Source organism: Drosophila persimilis, unplaced genomic scaffold (assembly GCF_003286085.1).
Source record: "Drosophila persimilis strain 14011-0111.01,24,50 unplaced genomic scaffold, DperRS2 tig00000798-arrow-arrow-pilon, whole genome shotgun sequence".
In the NCBI taxonomy this organism is placed as follows: Eukaryota; Metazoa; Arthropoda; class Insecta; order Diptera; family Drosophilidae; genus Drosophila; species Drosophila persimilis.
This window is the reverse complement of record NW_020825355.1, coordinates 941,904-957,338: the sequence shown is the minus strand read 5'-3', so window position 1 is coordinate 957,338 and position 15,435 is coordinate 941,904. Positions and strand designations below refer to the sequence as shown.

At 46.2% G+C, this 15,435-nt stretch overlaps 7 protein-coding genes across 7 annotated transcripts; 3 read left to right on the top strand and 4 right to left on the bottom strand.

Annotated features, from left to right (window-relative positions):
* Window positions 1-3: 3 nt before the first annotated feature.
* Window positions 4-2,525, top strand: LOC6602953 (RINT1-like protein). Its single transcript, XM_026992933.1, has 5 exons — window positions 4-193; window positions 250-1,077; window positions 1,139-1,364; window positions 1,427-2,219; window positions 2,280-2,525. Exons 1-5 carry the CDS (start codon window positions 53-55, stop codon window positions 2,491-2,493), a joined length of 2,202 nt encoding a protein of 733 aa, XP_026848734.1. The 5' UTR covers window positions 4-52; the 3' UTR covers window positions 2,494-2,525.
* A 59-nt stretch (window positions 2,526-2,584) lies between these two features.
* LOC6602955 (major facilitator superfamily domain-containing protein 1) lies at window positions 2,585-4,584 on the bottom strand. The gene has a single exon (XM_026992934.1). It carries the CDS (start codon window positions 4,507-4,509, stop codon window positions 3,067-3,069), a length of 1,443 nt encoding a protein of 480 aa, XP_026848735.1. The 5' UTR covers window positions 4,510-4,584; the 3' UTR covers window positions 2,585-3,066.
* Window positions 4,585-5,355: 771 nt separating this feature from the next.
* Window positions 5,356-5,708, top strand: LOC113566616. Its single transcript, XM_026993049.1, has 2 exons — window positions 5,356-5,480; window positions 5,540-5,708. Exons 1-2 carry the CDS (start codon window positions 5,356-5,358, stop codon window positions 5,706-5,708), a joined length of 294 nt encoding a protein of 97 aa, XP_026848850.1.
* A 2-nt stretch (window positions 5,709-5,710) lies between these two features.
* LOC6602956 (structure-specific endonuclease subunit SLX4) lies at window positions 5,711-10,450 on the top strand. The gene is made up of 6 exons (XM_026993048.1): window positions 5,711-5,772; window positions 5,861-6,408; window positions 6,469-7,380; window positions 8,204-8,242; window positions 8,309-9,421; window positions 9,494-10,450. The coding sequence occupies exons 1-6, from the start codon at window positions 5,711-5,713 to the stop codon at window positions 10,225-10,227; spliced, it is 3,408 nt and encodes a 1,135-aa protein (XP_026848849.1). The 3' UTR covers window positions 10,228-10,450.
* A 65-nt stretch (window positions 10,451-10,515) lies between these two features.
* LOC113566602 lies at window positions 10,516-11,148 on the bottom strand. Its single transcript, XM_026992983.1, has one exon. It carries the CDS (start codon window positions 11,132-11,134, stop codon window positions 10,961-10,963), a length of 174 nt encoding a protein of 57 aa, XP_026848784.1. The 5' UTR covers window positions 11,135-11,148; the 3' UTR covers window positions 10,516-10,960.
* On the bottom strand, window positions 11,136-12,098 carry LOC6602957. The gene is made up of 3 exons (XM_002027932.2): window positions 12,019-12,098; window positions 11,385-11,820; window positions 11,136-11,325 (listed from the first exon to the last, which is right to left on the bottom strand). The coding sequence occupies exons 2-3, from the start codon at window positions 11,676-11,678 to the stop codon at window positions 11,152-11,154; spliced, it is 468 nt and encodes a 155-aa protein (XP_002027968.1). The 5' UTR covers window positions 11,679-11,820; window positions 12,019-12,098; the 3' UTR covers window positions 11,136-11,151.
* A 169-nt stretch (window positions 12,099-12,267) lies between these two features.
* LOC6602958 (N-acetyltransferase eco) lies at window positions 12,268-15,135 on the bottom strand. Its single transcript, XM_002027933.2, has 2 exons — window positions 12,684-15,135; window positions 12,268-12,626 (listed from the first exon to the last, which is right to left on the bottom strand). The coding sequence occupies exons 1-2, from the start codon at window positions 15,089-15,091 to the stop codon at window positions 12,422-12,424; spliced, it is 2,613 nt and encodes an 870-aa protein (XP_002027969.2). The 5' UTR covers window positions 15,092-15,135; the 3' UTR covers window positions 12,268-12,421.
* Between the last annotated feature and the right edge of the window lie 300 nt (window positions 15,136-15,435).

Here is a 15,435-nt window from a genome sequence, read left to right as displayed (position 1 = left end):
GGCTCGGTTTGGGTTGTAATTTGAATGTTGCTCGAGCTTTTGCTGCATCGAAATGCATGCAGAGCTGAGTGGGATGGAGTTACGCATAGCGACGCGTCTAAATGAAGAGATCGGCAAGGATGCCAGCCGTCTACATCGGGCCAATCTGCTGGTTAGTCACTACAAGGAGCGGCTGCATGCCTTGTCCAAGACTGTAAGTGGTATAGTTTACACATTTACATGGGTCTAATGCGAATTCCGTCCCCACAGCTTGACTATGAGGACCCCCAGAATGTGTCCAGCTACAAATCTGCCTTCCAGTGCCAGCAACAAGTCTGCGAGAGCATTGACTTTGAGCTGCAGAAACTGGCCCAGTTTAGGGAGAAGCTGCAGCAGAAACTCCTGGAGTGCCAACCCTCCCTTGATGCCGTGGCCGTAGATCTCCACCAAGTACGTCAGCTCCAGCGCCTTTCGCAGTATCTTCGTCTAGTACAGGACATACAGGAGATCAGTGGCGATCTGAGCAGCAGCATCAACGGCAAGGACGAGGACAAGCTAGTAAACCTGTACCTCACACTCTACGAAAGCAACGACTGCGAGCACAGCGTGGTGGGGCGTCTGAATGCCGTCCAGGCACGTTCCCTGCAGTCCTTCGCCGAACGAACTGCCATCTACTGGCACAAGCTGCTTCTCAAGCGTCTGTCCAGTGAGTTTAAAACCGTGCTCAAGAGCATGCGATGGGCTTACATGGAACAACAGGCATTGAACTATTCACCCACGCGGGACACCGAGAAGGCACAACTGCTGGCCGAGTATATGTTTCTCATCAAATCTCCCGCTGAAGAGCACGCCCCCCTGCAGAGCATCACGCCGAGCATTCTCTGCCAACCCATCAGCAAGGTGGTGCAGCTTCTGCTGGCCCCATATCGTCAGCGTTTCACGTATCACTTCACTGGCACACGCCAAACAAATCGATTAGACAAGCCCGAATGGTACTACACACAGATTCTCAACTGGGGGAAGGACACTCATTTCTTTGTGGGCAAGACATTCCAGCCAGCAGCGATAAGGGCCGGAAAACTAGACTACAATCTGAGGGTAAAAGTTCATTATAATCCTATGTGTATACCACTCTAGCTATGATATGAATCCATTTCAGCTTGAATTCATACGAGGTCTGGTTCAGTTGACCATTGAAAAACTGGCCGTGGATATTGAACAGATATCTCAGGACGAGATACTGTTTGCCCACCTGCTGGATGAGACCTTGGGCTTTGAGGCGGAGCTGCGAGAGACGTTTGGTTATCCGGCCAGTTTTCCCAGTGCCATTGCCGTGATCACTCAGCCCGTGTATTTGCTCCGCTGGATATCCTTGGAGGAGAGATGTATGCTGGATATTCTCAGTTTACGCTTAGGTTTATGTTCACAATCCCCTTGTAATTCTCAGTCTGTGCAGAGAGAATGGATGATATTCTGATGGCGGAGTCGCCCTTCCAGTTGATTGATCCGAACACCTTTGAGGATGATTTGAAGATACCGAAGTGTGCCGACCAATTTATGCGACTGCTGGAAGCCATCAAAGATCGCTATTATGGCTTGATTCAACCAGGACACCAATTGCAGTTCCTGCAGCTGCAGCTCGAGCTGATCGACAGTTTCCGACGGCGTCTGGTTCAGTTGCACAGTAGCGGTGAGGTGGGAAGCATTCCCGTGCTGAATGCCATGAACTATCTGATCATGGTGCTCCGCGAGTGGGGAGAGAATGTGCATTATCTGCATTTGCATTCGGCACTGGTGGGTCCCAATGCCCCGGAGATACATTCTGTATTTGACCATGCCGTTTCCGAACTGGAGCACTGGTCGCGGCAGCTAACGCAGAATCTAGCCACCCGCGAAACCCATGAAATGAAGGCCAGGTCAATGAACTATCGCCATGACTGCTGGCCAACTATGCCGGAACACAATTCCAAGGAGCCTTTTATACTCTCGTCCAGTGGCGGAGAGATGTTTCAGGTTCTAGTCACCATGCTTCACAATCTGGAGCGCGAACTGTCCGCCAATCTGTTCAATCAGACGCTCCGATTGATAGCCCGCACACTCGATGACTACATGCTCGAAAGCATGGTCATGAACACAAAGTTCTCTCCGGCTGGTGCAGCCCAATTCAATTACGATATGACGCGCAATCTGTTCGCTCTTTTCGGCCAGTACACGCGACGACCAGAGCTACTCTTTAAGAGGTGAGTCATGCGCGAAGCTACTGTAAACACAAACCTGACACCCGACTTTCATTTCCATAGAATTCACGATGCCTGCAAACTGTTGACGGCAGCGCGGGGTACGGCATTGCTGTTACTGGAGACGCTGCGCAGTAATCAATCGGTGGAGGAAAATATGAAACCCCTGAGGGAACTGCAGGTGCTCCGTCTGGACAGTAGGCAGTGCATTGAGGTCTTGGAACGGAGGGTAGACATTAAATGTTTTGAAAAATGGAGCGTCAGGCAAACAATTTAATTGATGATGTTTATTTTTTTCGTAAGGGTACGAATGTGCAACGAATCGTAAAATAAATCCAAATAACTTTTGAATTCCAAAAAAAATTAGGTACAATGTATTAGGTTTCGATTTATTAGCAATGCAATGCACTTTCTTTCATGGATTTTATGTTTAATTTGTAAAACGCTGACACAATAAACATGCGGTAACTGTAATAATAAATTGTTCTAAAAATACATAGCATAAAATTAACATATAAATCGCTGTGATCATCCCTGAAATACCCGGAGATATACTCGTAATTGGGATTGGGATTCATGCAATCGTACTCGTATGTGGGCAAAGGGAAATCAAGGCTGATCAGGGCGTATTGTATATCATATCGTTTGACAAAACAATTGCAGTTAGTAAATACCAATTCGCGACTCGTGGCGGCGCACATCACACTTCATCACATCGCGGAACAAGATCATCGACTCGACTCATACGACTCTGTTCGACTCTAGAGCGTTGCCCGCAGGGAACAATTTTATGCCTATACTAAGTAACCGATAATAATCCAATCTGCGGGTTCCGCTTGGCTGACACCGCCTATTCAAAATGCTGGTACGTTTGGGCGCTCACAAACTGTGCCCGCTGCACTGGCGTCATGTTCAGATTTCCCTGCTGCTTCTTGTTGTAAGCCCAGATGACTCCAGTGGCGATTAGCGCAATGGTCAGCCATCCCATGAAGAACAGCTGCACCCACGTATGATCGTTATGGCTGTGATCCACAATGATGCCAGCCAGGATGGTGATAACGGCCAGGCCGAGATTCTGAATGGACTGGCAAAAGCCGTAGGCGGTGCCAAGTTGATACTCCGGAATGATGAGGGCCACTAGGGGCCACAAGCTGGCAGCCAGCATGGAATAGGATAGCCCCATTATGATCATGCCCACGTATGGTGAGACTCCCGTGAATGTCAACAGAGCATGGGCTCCAATGGTGGTCAGAGTCGCCGTAAATACCCAGGATACGTTGCGTCCAACCTTGTCGATGATGTAGCCAAAGATCGGCGACGATACGGCAGCAATGAGGTACACCAGCGAGTCCACCGTGTTGGCCTCGGACGGCGTCAGGCCGAAGCGGTCCATGAAGAACTTCTGTCCCAGGGCAATGAATGGAAAGATTGCCACGTAGTAGGCAACGCAAATGATCGAGACCATCCAGAATGGGGGCTTGAATGTAAAGATGTCGGTTAGCTTGGGTACCTGCCCAGATGGGTTGTTGTTCCGTTGCAGAATCCGCTCCGCCCGCTTGTCCATAAAGCCCAAGATGAGAGCGCAGATAAGCGACATCACACAGGTGAGTGTGGCCAGGAGTAGGACTACGCCTAGAGCACTATTATCGTGGTAGAACTTGCTGACGTAGTTGTATATGGGTTGCATCACCCAGAAGTTGACGGTGCTGCCGAAACGGGCGACAGAAAGCTGCAGTCCGAAGACCATGTTTAGCTCCTTGCCCTTGAACCAGAGGACGGCATAGCTGTTCTGGGCCACAGCCAACGACTCCGCTCCTATGCCGAAGATGAAGCGACCCAAAATCATCAACCAGAAGGCATTCAATAGGGCGCCGCTGGCAAAGATCACTTGTCCCACAAGCAGGATCAGCATATAAATAATCGTTCCGAGTCGTATTCCAAACACACGATCGATCAGAAATCCTCCGAGGAAGCATAGGACCACGTTGGGCCAGGAGTAGATTGAATAGATGAGCGTAAACTGCGTCGAGGTCAAGTGCAGATCCTTCTTGAATACGTCCTGCAATGCTCCGGGATTGTCGTAACAGAAGTATGAGCCAAAACCGAGAAGGCACATGAAGACGAGGGCCATGAAACGATGGCTGCTGCTGGAGGGAATGCAACAACCGTCGGAGGGCAGAGCCAGTTCATTATCCTGACGGCGATCGGATGATATGATCTGTTGATCTGCCTCCTCCTCTGGCCGAGACAGCTCCTCGTTGTCCACGATGCGTTCTTCATCCTCTCGCGCCATGACTAAGCAGCTAGCTGTCTTTTCCCGTACTGGCCAATGGATAGTACCGACGGCCGCAGATAGGGCGTAATACAATATATATTTTTTTATCGAATTTCGTTGAAGTTGTTGTTTCGTTGTTTCAGTTGTTTTCGCTTCTCCTGCACAATAATTGTATCACGTTCTGAGCTGGCTGTGTGCTGTGTCTGTCCAGTGCGGTCGAACTCTTTTGCTTTGTCTGCTTCGCACTGGTTATCTCTCGCTGTTTACTGTACTCGGACTCGGACTAGTGGTAGTGGTAGTGGTACGTTACCCTTTGTCTAATGCCACTGCGTATGTGTTGTTGTAATTGTGAGTTCAGTGGTTATCAACTTTTCACAGTCCACTTGCAACTGAAATTGTGTTTAATATGCAAATGTGAATGTGTTTGCGAGTGTGACGTGTGCACCCGCACTTTATTGACGCTCAAATCACTATATTGTTTTCGATTTCTCTCTGCGGGCTGTCCGCTAATTAATTATATTTATATATATTTACGTTTGTGTTTTCCAGTGTGACCAGAACATTCACAAGTGCACAGCTGTTTCACCGATAACGATAAGTCGACAAGTTTTAAATTACAATAAAATTCTATAAACAAGAGAGTTATTTTGCTAATAGTTGTATCTTGAATAGTTTTTAGCTTATTTTTAACCAGAATTGGCGGTTAGCTGATACATTTCTTAGTATAAACAACTGTTTTGATTTTCTGTATAATATGTTGACAACCCTTATCGATCAACACCGTGTTTGTTCCTGCCTCCTTGCGAAATTAAAATGTTTTAAATTATATAATACTGTGCTGTGCTGTGCTGTGCTACTGTAGTAATGGATCGAATTGATACAACCAAGCGAAAGCCCAGACGCACTCACGGCACACCATCGTATACCTACCGGAATCGCTTTGCCTACGCTCTGTTAGCAGCTGGAGCTGTATGCTTTGGAATTTGGAGGTAAATATAACCCGGAAATGGTGTTTCATAAATCAGGAATTAATGCCGCTCTTCTATAGCTTAACGCCCATGCAGCGCTTGTCAAACGAAAAGCTGTGTAAAAAACTACTGACTCCATCGGAGCAGGAAATTGACAGGAAAGGACTGTTTGAGTTTGGTGCACCGCGTCCCGGAAAGTTTATTAGAGAAGCCATCGAGGAGGCTGAGAATCTAAGGACAGAACGCTAATCATGGATCGAAAGACTCGAAGAGCGAACTTTAAGAACTTGCAGCAAGAATCTAATAAGCTTCGGTAATTGTAATTTAAGCATGTTTTCGTAGTTGTTGAACAATAAAATGTAGTTATCTAACCAACAGCATTGTTTTCTTTCCTTCCCAAGCTCGACGCGTAGCAGCAAGGCAGCCTCTAATACATCTACACTATCCTCCTACTTTGCTACGCCCCCCGAGAGAGTCGATACTGCGGATGACACAGAAGATCGGTTTCAAGATGCTATACTACCAGTACCATCCGCTGCTGTGGCGGCTTCTCCGGAACGCAGAATCAGGCCAATACGTAATAGCAATGTCTTTGAACCACCCGGTCCAAAGCCCAAGAAGGCGCCTAAGCTAAAGGGCAGCAGCTCAAGTGCCCCACGTCGGGGACGCGGTCGCAGCAAGCAGCAGCCCAGCATAAGTAATTTCCTGCGGAATGAGCAAATCTTCGCCGAGGTAGCTGCCCAGCACTGCATGGCGGATAACTTTAGTCCAGATGATATTGAAATGGCGCTGGCGCTATCCAAATCGGAGGCTGAGAAACATGGACACCTTCGCTTGAATGACGATGATGACGTCCCTGTCGATGTGGTTGAAGACAATGCTGGATCAGCGACGGAGAATATTCGACGTAAGCTACAAAAATATGGCTTTCGGACAGCCGCTAAAGAAGGTAGGTACTCTCTGAATAGTTGTAGTATTCAATGTAAAGCCCAAATTCATCTTCCATCAGACTACAAGAGCTTGGCAGTACTGCCCGGCGTATCCGGCAGGGGCAGTCGTCGCTGCAAATGGACCAACAAGTTCACTCCCCTCACTCTGCGTAACCCCGAGGTTCAGCAAAAGAAGCTGGAGAGCAAGGTGTCCACTCTTTTGGCTCAGCAAGTGCGAACCAAAAAGCTAAGTGCTGAGGAGAGCTCAATGCCGCCTTATAAGCTGATTAGTTCTATCCTCCGAGAATTGAAACCCGACAGCAAATCTGCAATCGTCCATGAGCCCAGTGAAGGTCCTGTTACCGACATAGAAATCTACTTTGTGTCCGGCTTGATTGAAGTATGTCATACGCCTGCCCATCATTTACTTAAGGATTGGGGTGCCATACAGGGCCGGGACTTGTCCCCAGAGCGGACCAGCATGAAAACACGTCAACAGATAAAGCAAATGGAAATCGCCTTCAACGAGCTGGAAAATCATTTCGAAAACCAGCAGGCACTAAAGAAACAAGTGGATGAAGAACTAGATGAACTGGAGAAGCTGGTGGTGGAGAACATGATCGAAGAAGAAGACACCAAACAGTGTGACATTCAAGCGGAAGTCTCCTCCACTAGTAGCAGCCCCTTGAAGGAGCCGCCAGATAAGCGTCCCAGGATGGCTAAAAATGGCACAGAAGACCTCAAGCCCACTACCTCGTCTAACATAAGTGTTCCTACACAATTAACGCGCTGTACGTCACCCGATCTGTTTGCCGACTCTGATGATGAGCCAGCGACGTCTCCCAAACTGAAGGAAGTTCCGAATTTTAGCTTGAAGGTTTATAAGAATATAACCATAAGTGAAAGTGAGAGTCCAGTAAACGAAATAGAGAGTACACCCATCAATCAACCAACGGCTTCTTCAGAAGTCTACTCTATATCTAGTGATGAAGGTAAAACTTATAGACAAATGAGTAATTATACCTGGTACTCAAAGAGCATAGGGGTATACTAGATTTGTGGTGAAAGTACCGACCCCATAAATTATATACATTATTGATCAACATCAATAGCCGAATTGATCTAGCCGTGTCTGTCTGTCTGTCTGTCCGTCCGTGCCGATGAGCGCATAGATCTCAGATACTATAAGAGCTAAAGCAGCCAAATTTTGTATCCAAACTCCTATGATATGACACTGTTAACAGTTCTTTTTTTTTAAATTTCACCACCCATCCTTCCGCCTCCATAAAAGACGAAAATCTGTGGCATCTACAATTTTGAAGATACGGGAAAAATTGAAAACGCAAAATCATTGAAAATTATCTTAGAAACCAAATCGCCAAATCTGGATCAGATAGGATCATTATTATAGCCAGAAGAAACAAATTAAATTGAAACTCCTTCCACGTGCTTACTTATCTCTCTCTCTCTCTCTCTTTCTATCACACACTCTACCTCGTTCAGGGTTCATGTTAAGGCGGAAAGGAGCGAGATGTTGGTGTTGGAATAGAGAAAAAAAGAGACAGATGTAAAAAAAAAGTAAAGATAAATGGAAACAGATCAAATCTAATGTATAAAATCCTCCTAAACGGTTCATTGATTTTTATCAAATATTTTGTTTGCAATAAATTAATTTGTCCCTTTTTCGAACAGCGATTCTAATCGACATATAAAATATATTGCATAAATTACATAAATCATAAAGTATCGTCTGTCTGAGTACCGGGTATAAACAAAGTTCCCTCTCATTTTTAACTAATTTTCGTCTGATTTCAGTAAAGACTGGAACCGACTCTACGCAGGAGCAGATGGGTAGTAAAGGTAAGGGATTGGCTTAAATGGTATATCATATATCTTATCATTATCATTTTTCAGATCAAGCCAATGAAATCTTTATTGATCTGACACAAGAACATTCCAAGCCAGAATTCGATGACCCAAAAGCATATCTATGCACGGATATCTTCAGCATCAGTCAAGCATTTGAATCTAGTCTCCATGTAGACAAGTTCAACTGCAGTCTGGCTATGGATTCAAGTTCCCAGAGTGAAAGTCGTGCCATTTCAAAAGAGGATAAACTGGCATTAAGTGCCACAGACAAGGAATCGGAGAATTCATCTTTCCATATGGATGCATTTACAACTCCAAATGATAGCAATCCCAGTGGCAGCTTTAGTGATCTGAATATTTCGAGAAACTCATTTCGAAGGAGTGTCAGCTTGTCAACAGATCACAGCTTCAAAAGTCCACTAAACTGGAAGATGGACTCGTCTTCTGAGAAGCCTGCATTGTCTGCTCCTTCTCCCTTCAGAATGCAGTCGGATGCAAGCATCGATCTGACCCAAAACAGCGACGACGACAATGATGTGATCATGCTTTCCGATGAGGAAATCAATTACTCGATTTGGAAGGCCAACAAAACGGCAAAAGGGAAAGACTGGGAAAATGAGAGCTCAGACAGTAGTGGGTTTTCACCCGTTGCGAAAAAACGAGCTGTTCCTTACTTTAAGACTGAAGAAGACTTGGATGCCTTCCTAATGACTTCGCCTACAAACTCAAACAAGTCGCAAAACTCTCGCTCGCCCAATAAGAGCGCTCTCAGCAGGGAACGAGCTGAGTTTGGGATCCTTGATGCCGCTCTCTCTGAGCCCTTTACACTCTCCCAGATGTTGAGCCCCGCCAAAGGAGAATCGCAGTGCGATATTAACTGGTCAGATGCATCTTTCTTAGAAGCTCCCATGAGGACTTTGTCGCGCAAGAGCAGCCATAAATTTAATGATTTGCTTGCCAAAGTCACGGAGCCCAAAGATTTGCTGGATGATGAATTCGATGAGTTTGATCAGTTGGTTTTTCCAAACTGCAAGGAATCAACTATTGAGGCGACCACAGATGCGATGCCAAGCGGTCTGGATCGATTGTTAATGGGTGAAATTAGAATGACGACGTTGCCGGAACATACTACGCCCAAAAAAGTATCATCAACTGTGCCTGATTGTCTGTTAATGGGTGAAACAGGAATGCCAGCGTTGCCGGAACTTACTACGTCGAAAACAGTATTATCAACAGTGCCTGATCAGTTGGAAGTCAATGGAAATGTGTATACCGTTCGTGTTTGTCATACTCCGAAGCCCGATTTCACACAACTGGCAGAGTCAGAGATCCTCCAACAGTTGTATAACTATGGAATCAAGCCGCTGAAGCGAAAGCAGGCCGTGAAGATGCTTGAGTTCATTTACAACCAAACTCATCCCATTATGCAGCCCGTGGAGCCAAGGGAGTTATCTCAAAGACAGGAGGACCCTATGCCTCGGTCCAAATCCACTCCCGTGATGTCCGAGAAACCTCGCTCTCGACCCATAGTTTCAGACAACAATGACGTCTGTCTGACACCCACTGAGCCTATACAGGGTTTCAAATTCAACACTAATGCCCCTGGAAAGGATCTGCTACGCTTCTCTCAATCTGTGCCGCCAAGCCTAAGCGACGATTTTGAGTTCTATGTCCTACAAACGAATGTAACAAAGAAGACACCACAGCCAATTGTGCCGCTCCACATAGCCTGGCACAATCTTCTGTGTGCCAATCCCAAACTTCATGAAAGTGTACTCATGTACGAACCCATTGATCTACAGGAAGTCTACTTGCATTTGAAGCAAATGGGTCATCGGTATGAGCCCAAGGACTTGAAGTGCTTCTTTGATCGTCGCTGCATCATATTTCGATATGAGTTGGCTGCTCCCGCCAAGCAAGCGGAGCGACATGTAAGAAAGAAACCAAGAAAGCCGACCAAAAGGTCTTAGATTCTAGCTCCGCCCTTTACATCATTATTCCGACACAATTTATTTGATTCCATAGTACTTATTCCTTACACCACCTCAAAATACCATAATAACATATATTGACACTTTGTTATTGGGCGCTATGCCGTTTAAATTATGTTCAGTAAAATTTATATATTCCAACTGTTATTGCACCCATCGGTCGGCATTAGTTTGTTGCAATACGCCGATCGAGTCATGAATAATTCTACTACTTCTGTTATTTTGCTTACTAATTCCTATGGAATGAATCTGAATAAAAATCATATCTTACGGAAATGTAAATTGGAGCTTTATTTGATTTCTGTACTGGACCATATTAGGTTTACAAATGTATAGAGTTTGCGTTAGGAAAATAAACGAATTGAAATGCAGAATCTGTAAACTTCTCAAAAAGTGTAAATAGAATTAATTTTAATTACATATGGGATCTTACAATACTAGAAGACACTTGGACGGCATAATTTACTCACGAGTCTCTACATTGAAGGCACATTGTCTTGATATGATAAATAGAAATGGACAAGCAGATAGACACTAAATGAAGCTATTTGTACTGCATGCAAAATAATTATCCTTGGGGTGCAAAAAGACGATTAGTGAGGGGACTTACAGTAACTAAGGTTAGTTTCGGGGGGAGATATATAGAGCAATATATATATTACATTGCCAGAATGTATAAAAAGTAATAATATTGAAAAAAAAGCGCATCGAATTATGCATAGCTTATCTCATGCTCGTATGTCTTCTCCCTGAGGTCATGGTTGTCAGGGAGCGCATGATGGCGCAGGCCACAGAGACGTGGCCCATAGCGCAGCATAATTATAATGACGCCGACGATGAACAAGGCCAGAGCGGCAACAGCAGGGTATAGGAAATATAGGGCCATGGCTGATTGTTTTTACTTTAGATGTCACTCTCACGCTTCTGAAGCTCTACGTATTCCTCGCGCTGCCGCTGATGATGCAGAGTACGACCTTCTGGGCGTGGCGGACGCTGATGATGCGATGAATGCACGGGCTCTAACTCGTCAACGCCAATAACCACCTCGTCGGGGAACACTTGCTGATGGGTGGTGGGCTGGGCAGAGAATTATTATTAGCTGGGTTCTTTGTTGTCGTTTTATTGGGTTCACTTACATGGAAACGCTGGAAATAGGAAGCGTCTTTCAGTTCAGTGAAGTCCAATGGCGGTTGATTGTGCGGTGTTGCAGACCAGATGGACACCAACCAGCGGTTGCCTGTATGTCTGTCCTGCCAGTACTTGCGATGCTTGGAGCAGCAGCCCAAGATAATATTCAGTATGATTATCGTGCCAAGTACAACGGTGCAGATGGCAATAGTCACATAAAATGGCGAGAAATTGCCGTAGATGTGACCGGTGAAGTAGGGGTTCTTTTCGTATGCCTTACGTTCCTCTTCGATTGTGGACATAGTCCCACAGGAGCTCGGCTTGTTTGGGTTTTATGGGTGTGGTTTGTGTCGTGATGCCGCCGTCTAAGAGCGGTCAATGGCCTGCAGGATTAGCCACTCGATGTTCTTCTTCTTGGTCCCAACCAGCACAACACTTAATTGTCTGTAACGAACAAGCAGACAATAAGAAATGCTGACGAAGCACACACAACCACCAGCTCACACGCTGTTTGCACCCCAAAACATGAGCACAGCTCTCCTACTTCCCAATTGTCACATTGGGCGTGGCGTCAGCAGAACAAACATAGCGGAAGCCTCAGCCCGAACCGTCTAATTTGTTAAACCCTCCGCCTGCACTTACCATCTGCGCACGATTTGTTGCCGCTGCGATTCGAACTAGTCTCATTCAGAGTTTTTAAAATCCGTTCGAACGTATTTGTTATAAATTTTAATGTGCAGCGAAAACAACGCCCAAAGCCTGGCTCAAAAGTACTATCGATATCGAACAGTGGTGGTACTAATAGCATCGCTGGCAGGGCTGCGTTTTTCCGGTGATATCGATTGATGTATCGATCGACAGCTAAAAATATTAAATATAAACACATGGGCATAATCGAAAATAGCTTTAATTCCACACAATATCTGCATATAAAATAATCGAACTGGCTTAACAACTAAAACAGGTTTCGAAGCAATCCTTAATCAAACATAACTCCAGCTATTCAATAGCCCGTACAATTTTCCCTTCTCCCTTCCTGATCACATCACTGGTCGTAGGTCAAAAAATTATCGGTTCTCGTGATATGTCGCGCCAACGCCCGCCCGTCATCGGTTGGTGTGCTGAACGCAATGCGATCCATAGAGATTTCCTGACCCAAGATTGTATGACTCTGTACAGTCCTCATGAGCTTGCTGGCTATTCCTTGACGCCGGTTCAGAGGAGAAACCCAAATGCGAGAGACGCCACAACTGCAAGGGCGAGATGTTCATTAGAAAATAAAAAAAGAGAAAGGAGAATATTCTCACCTGGCCTCGTAAGTATCCTCGCTAAAGTAGTCCGTTCCATCAACCTGAATGAACCGATGTGCCTGGGTAAGGGGCTGCACCAGGCAAAAACCCACAATTTGCTGTTTCCGTATGGCAAAAAATGCGTAAAACACCTTTGGCACAATGTACGAAGAATATCCCAGTTCCTTATCTACCACTCCAATTAGATCCTTAAGCCTCTCGAGTCGCAATGCAGGAGCATTTTGATTAATGCGTATAATCCGTCCATCGCTTGCCCATTCTGGATACACTCCCACAATGTCCTCGTCGAGCCAACCCTTAAAACGTAAAACATGTATGGAATTGTGGTACTCCCGATGCAACTTCTCCTCCTCTGGCTCGTGGACGGTGTAGACCAAGCCGCACTGTTGGCATTGTCTCGCTCCGAATGCCTTCTGTCCAGCGTCGATTTGGTACTGACCGGAACCAGTGGCCGCCGATTGCAATCGCATTGAGGTATCTGGCTTGCGTCGCGTACATTTCTGAGGAACAGGCTGGAGACGTTGTGTGAATATGGGAAAGAGTTTTGGCTTTATAACTGCTGGATCAGAGGGTTGTTCCTGAGGTTGTGGCTCTGGTGTCGGCGCTTTCTCTACCACCGCTTCTGCCTCCGACCTCATAGGAGCTTCCTGCGCCGACTGTTCAGCATGGACCACCATATACAACTGATCGACAATCCGTGTGGCTTCCTCCTTGTGACTTTCGGGATCGCCAATGAAGTACTCGAAATACTCGTCCGTACAGATGTTATTGCTAATCAGGAACTCCAGAAGAATTTTCTGCTGTTCCATGGTCTCTGGATCATCGGTGTTATAAGGCAGTCGCTGGCGGAATTTAGCAAAGGGATCGGATTCGGGATCATGATCGTGAACACTTTCGGTATTTATTAATTTATGGCGATAATCAACCATTTCGGGGACCTCCTCCACCTCCATGGAAGCGTCCTCCACCTCAGCGGAGGGAGCGTCCTTCGCCTCAATGGAAGATGTCGTCGTGGCCTTTGATTTATTCGATTCGATTATCTCGTCTACGACTGTGTCGTCTAAATTCCGAAGAATGGCATCTACGGTGGCCTGCTCCGCAGAGAATAAGGTAGCTGATTTGACGCGCACTCTTCGTGCCTTCTTTGCGGGGTGCTGGATCAGAGAAATCCTCCCCTGACTTACACTGGCTTTTATGTTGTCAGTGATCCTGACTTCCATGCACGTGCTGCTCCTCCTTCCCGACTTGAAGAACTTGCGCTTGCTCAGATCCGTCGGCTCAGGTGGGGGGATGGTGACCGCTTCATGGCGAATCAGCGGTATAATGGGTTCCAACTCCATAGCTGGATCGGACTGTTGTTCTTCGTCTTCACTCAGATCGGAGAAGTCTGAGGTATGTTGCCACGTACCTTCGGGCATGTTGTTGTTGGCGTCATCTGCTGCTAAAACACTCAACGGCTTGGCCATTTTAATCGGATCGCGAGCACTGTGCAGGACTTGGTGCACGAGCTCTACCTTTGCGCGCTCTTCCCGCTTATCGGTGATCAGACTTTTGAGCTTCTCATTGCGCAGCGCGCCCAGGATGTGATCTATATCAGTGGGAGGCAAATGGCTGTGCGGAACGTACCGATTTGGCTTCCGTATCTTGTGGTGCACTCCTTTATTGATGCCCAACCGAGGCCGAGACGTTGGTGACGTTTTCGCCTTGCCACCGCGCTGCTGCGGATCTATGTGCTTCATTGAGTTTCCTTTTTTGGAATTCGCCTTCTTTCGTAAACTGGGTGTTCCGCTGTTGGAATAGAATGCCATGGTTGGAATGCTACCCTCCAGGTTAGTCTTCTTCTGTTTAGACTGCGGCGACCCTGAATCCGAATCTTGCGACGAAGCAGCTTCTACTGACGTAGCCGTAGCTGTAGTGTGCACTCGCTTTGTGGCCACTCGATGAATTGAGTTGCCTCCAGCTGCATCACTTTCATCGTCATCCGACTCTGGAATAATCACATGACCCTTCTTCGCTCTGGGCGTGCGTGGACTGCTGTTAATGCTGCTATTATTGCTATTGATGCACATTGTTTTGGTAAATAACAGCGGCAGCTGATCGGTGGCAGCCACGACTCCTCCTCCACGTATCTTTTTGTTCTCCTTGTTCGTCTCCGGCGAACTGCTCGTGCTGCTGCGCAATAGTCTTCCCTCAGGTTCCCGATCAAATTTGAGATGGCTGGGCTTCTTTGAGCTGGCATGTGGTTTCAGTGGTGATATTCCAAGGATTCCAACGCCATCGTCATCGTCAATTTGGTCCAGATTGGTGCTGCGGCTGCGAAATAATTGCCTCTTACGCTCAGACAATCGGGGAGTGGGCATGCGCTCGGGGCGAGTGGAATATCCACTACCCGTTGGCGTCTCCATAATTTTGCACACAATTTAATTCGCATTAACTTTATCAAAATTCAGAATCCCGCTTTTTTTAGCCGACTAGTGCTGCGCAAAGCCAAACATGCGAAGTTAGCCAGCACTGTTCCAAAAAACCGATAGCTTGGAGAAACCGATAATAGTATCGATAATAGATTATCGCACAAAATACTGAAATTTGTTGTAACACAACAATATGCTTGCAAATTTTTGAAAATGCTTATAGCCTTAAATCTAGCGTTTTTTAATTTCACTAAAAAGTGGAAACTATATAGCTTTGGTCAGAAGTACTGATTATATGTTATGACGCTATATGTTATTTGGCATTGGAATTTTAAGTC

What these genes read in the sequence shown, in the direction of transcription:
- LOC6602953 (XM_026992933.1), top strand. Translation starts at nt 53, where the DNA reads ATGCATGCAGAGCTGAGTGGGATGGAGTTACGCATAGCGACGCGTCTA. An exon ending in TGCATGCCTTGTCCAAGACT is followed by an intron (nt 194 to 249) that starts GTAAGTGGTATA and finishes CCGTCCCCACAG; the next exon opens with CTTGACTATGAGGACCCCCA. An exon ending in GATATCCTTGGAGGAGAGAT is followed by an intron (nt 1,365 to 1,426) that starts GTATGCTGGATA and finishes TGTAATTCTCAG; the next exon opens with TCTGTGCAGAGAGAATGGAT.
- LOC6602955 (XM_026992934.1), bottom strand. Translation starts at nt 4,509, where the DNA reads ATGGCGCGAGAGGATGAAGAACGCATCGTGGACAACGAGGAGCTGTCT.
- LOC113566616 (XM_026993049.1), top strand. Translation starts at nt 5,356, where the DNA reads ATGGATCGAATTGATACAACCAAGCGAAAGCCCAGACGCACTCACGGC. An exon ending in GTATGCTTTGGAATTTGGAG is followed by an intron (nt 5,481 to 5,539) that starts GTAAATATAACC and finishes GCTCTTCTATAG; the next exon opens with CTTAACGCCCATGCAGCGCT.
- LOC6602956 (XM_026993048.1), top strand. Translation starts at nt 5,711, where the DNA reads ATGGATCGAAAGACTCGAAGAGCGAACTTTAAGAACTTGCAGCAAGAA. An exon ending in TCGGACAGCCGCTAAAGAAG is followed by an intron (nt 6,409 to 6,468) that starts GTAGGTACTCTC and finishes ATCTTCCATCAG; the next exon opens with ACTACAAGAGCTTGGCAGTA. An exon ending in ATCATCAACTGTGCCTGATT is followed by an intron (nt 9,422 to 9,493) that starts GTCTGTTAATGG and finishes TATTATCAACAG; the next exon opens with TGCCTGATCAGTTGGAAGTC.
- LOC113566602 (XM_026992983.1), bottom strand. Translation starts at nt 11,134, where the DNA reads ATGGCCCTATATTTCCTATACCCTGCTGTTGCCGCTCTGGCCTTGTTC.
- LOC6602957 (XM_002027932.2), bottom strand. Translation starts at nt 11,678, where the DNA reads ATGTCCACAATCGAAGAGGAACGTAAGGCATACGAAAAGAACCCCTAC. An exon ending in CCTATTTCCAGCGTTTCCAT is followed by an intron (nt 11,326 to 11,384) that starts GTAAGTGAACCC and finishes TTCTCTGCCCAG; the next exon opens with CCCACCACCCATCAGCAAGT.
- LOC6602958 (XM_002027933.2), bottom strand. Translation starts at nt 15,091, where the DNA reads ATGGAGACGCCAACGGGTAGTGGATATTCCACTCGCCCCGAGCGCATG. An exon ending in GAGGATACTTACGAGGCCAG is followed by an intron (nt 12,627 to 12,683) that starts GTGAGAATATTC and finishes TCGCCCTTGCAG; the next exon opens with TTGTGGCGTCTCTCGCATTT.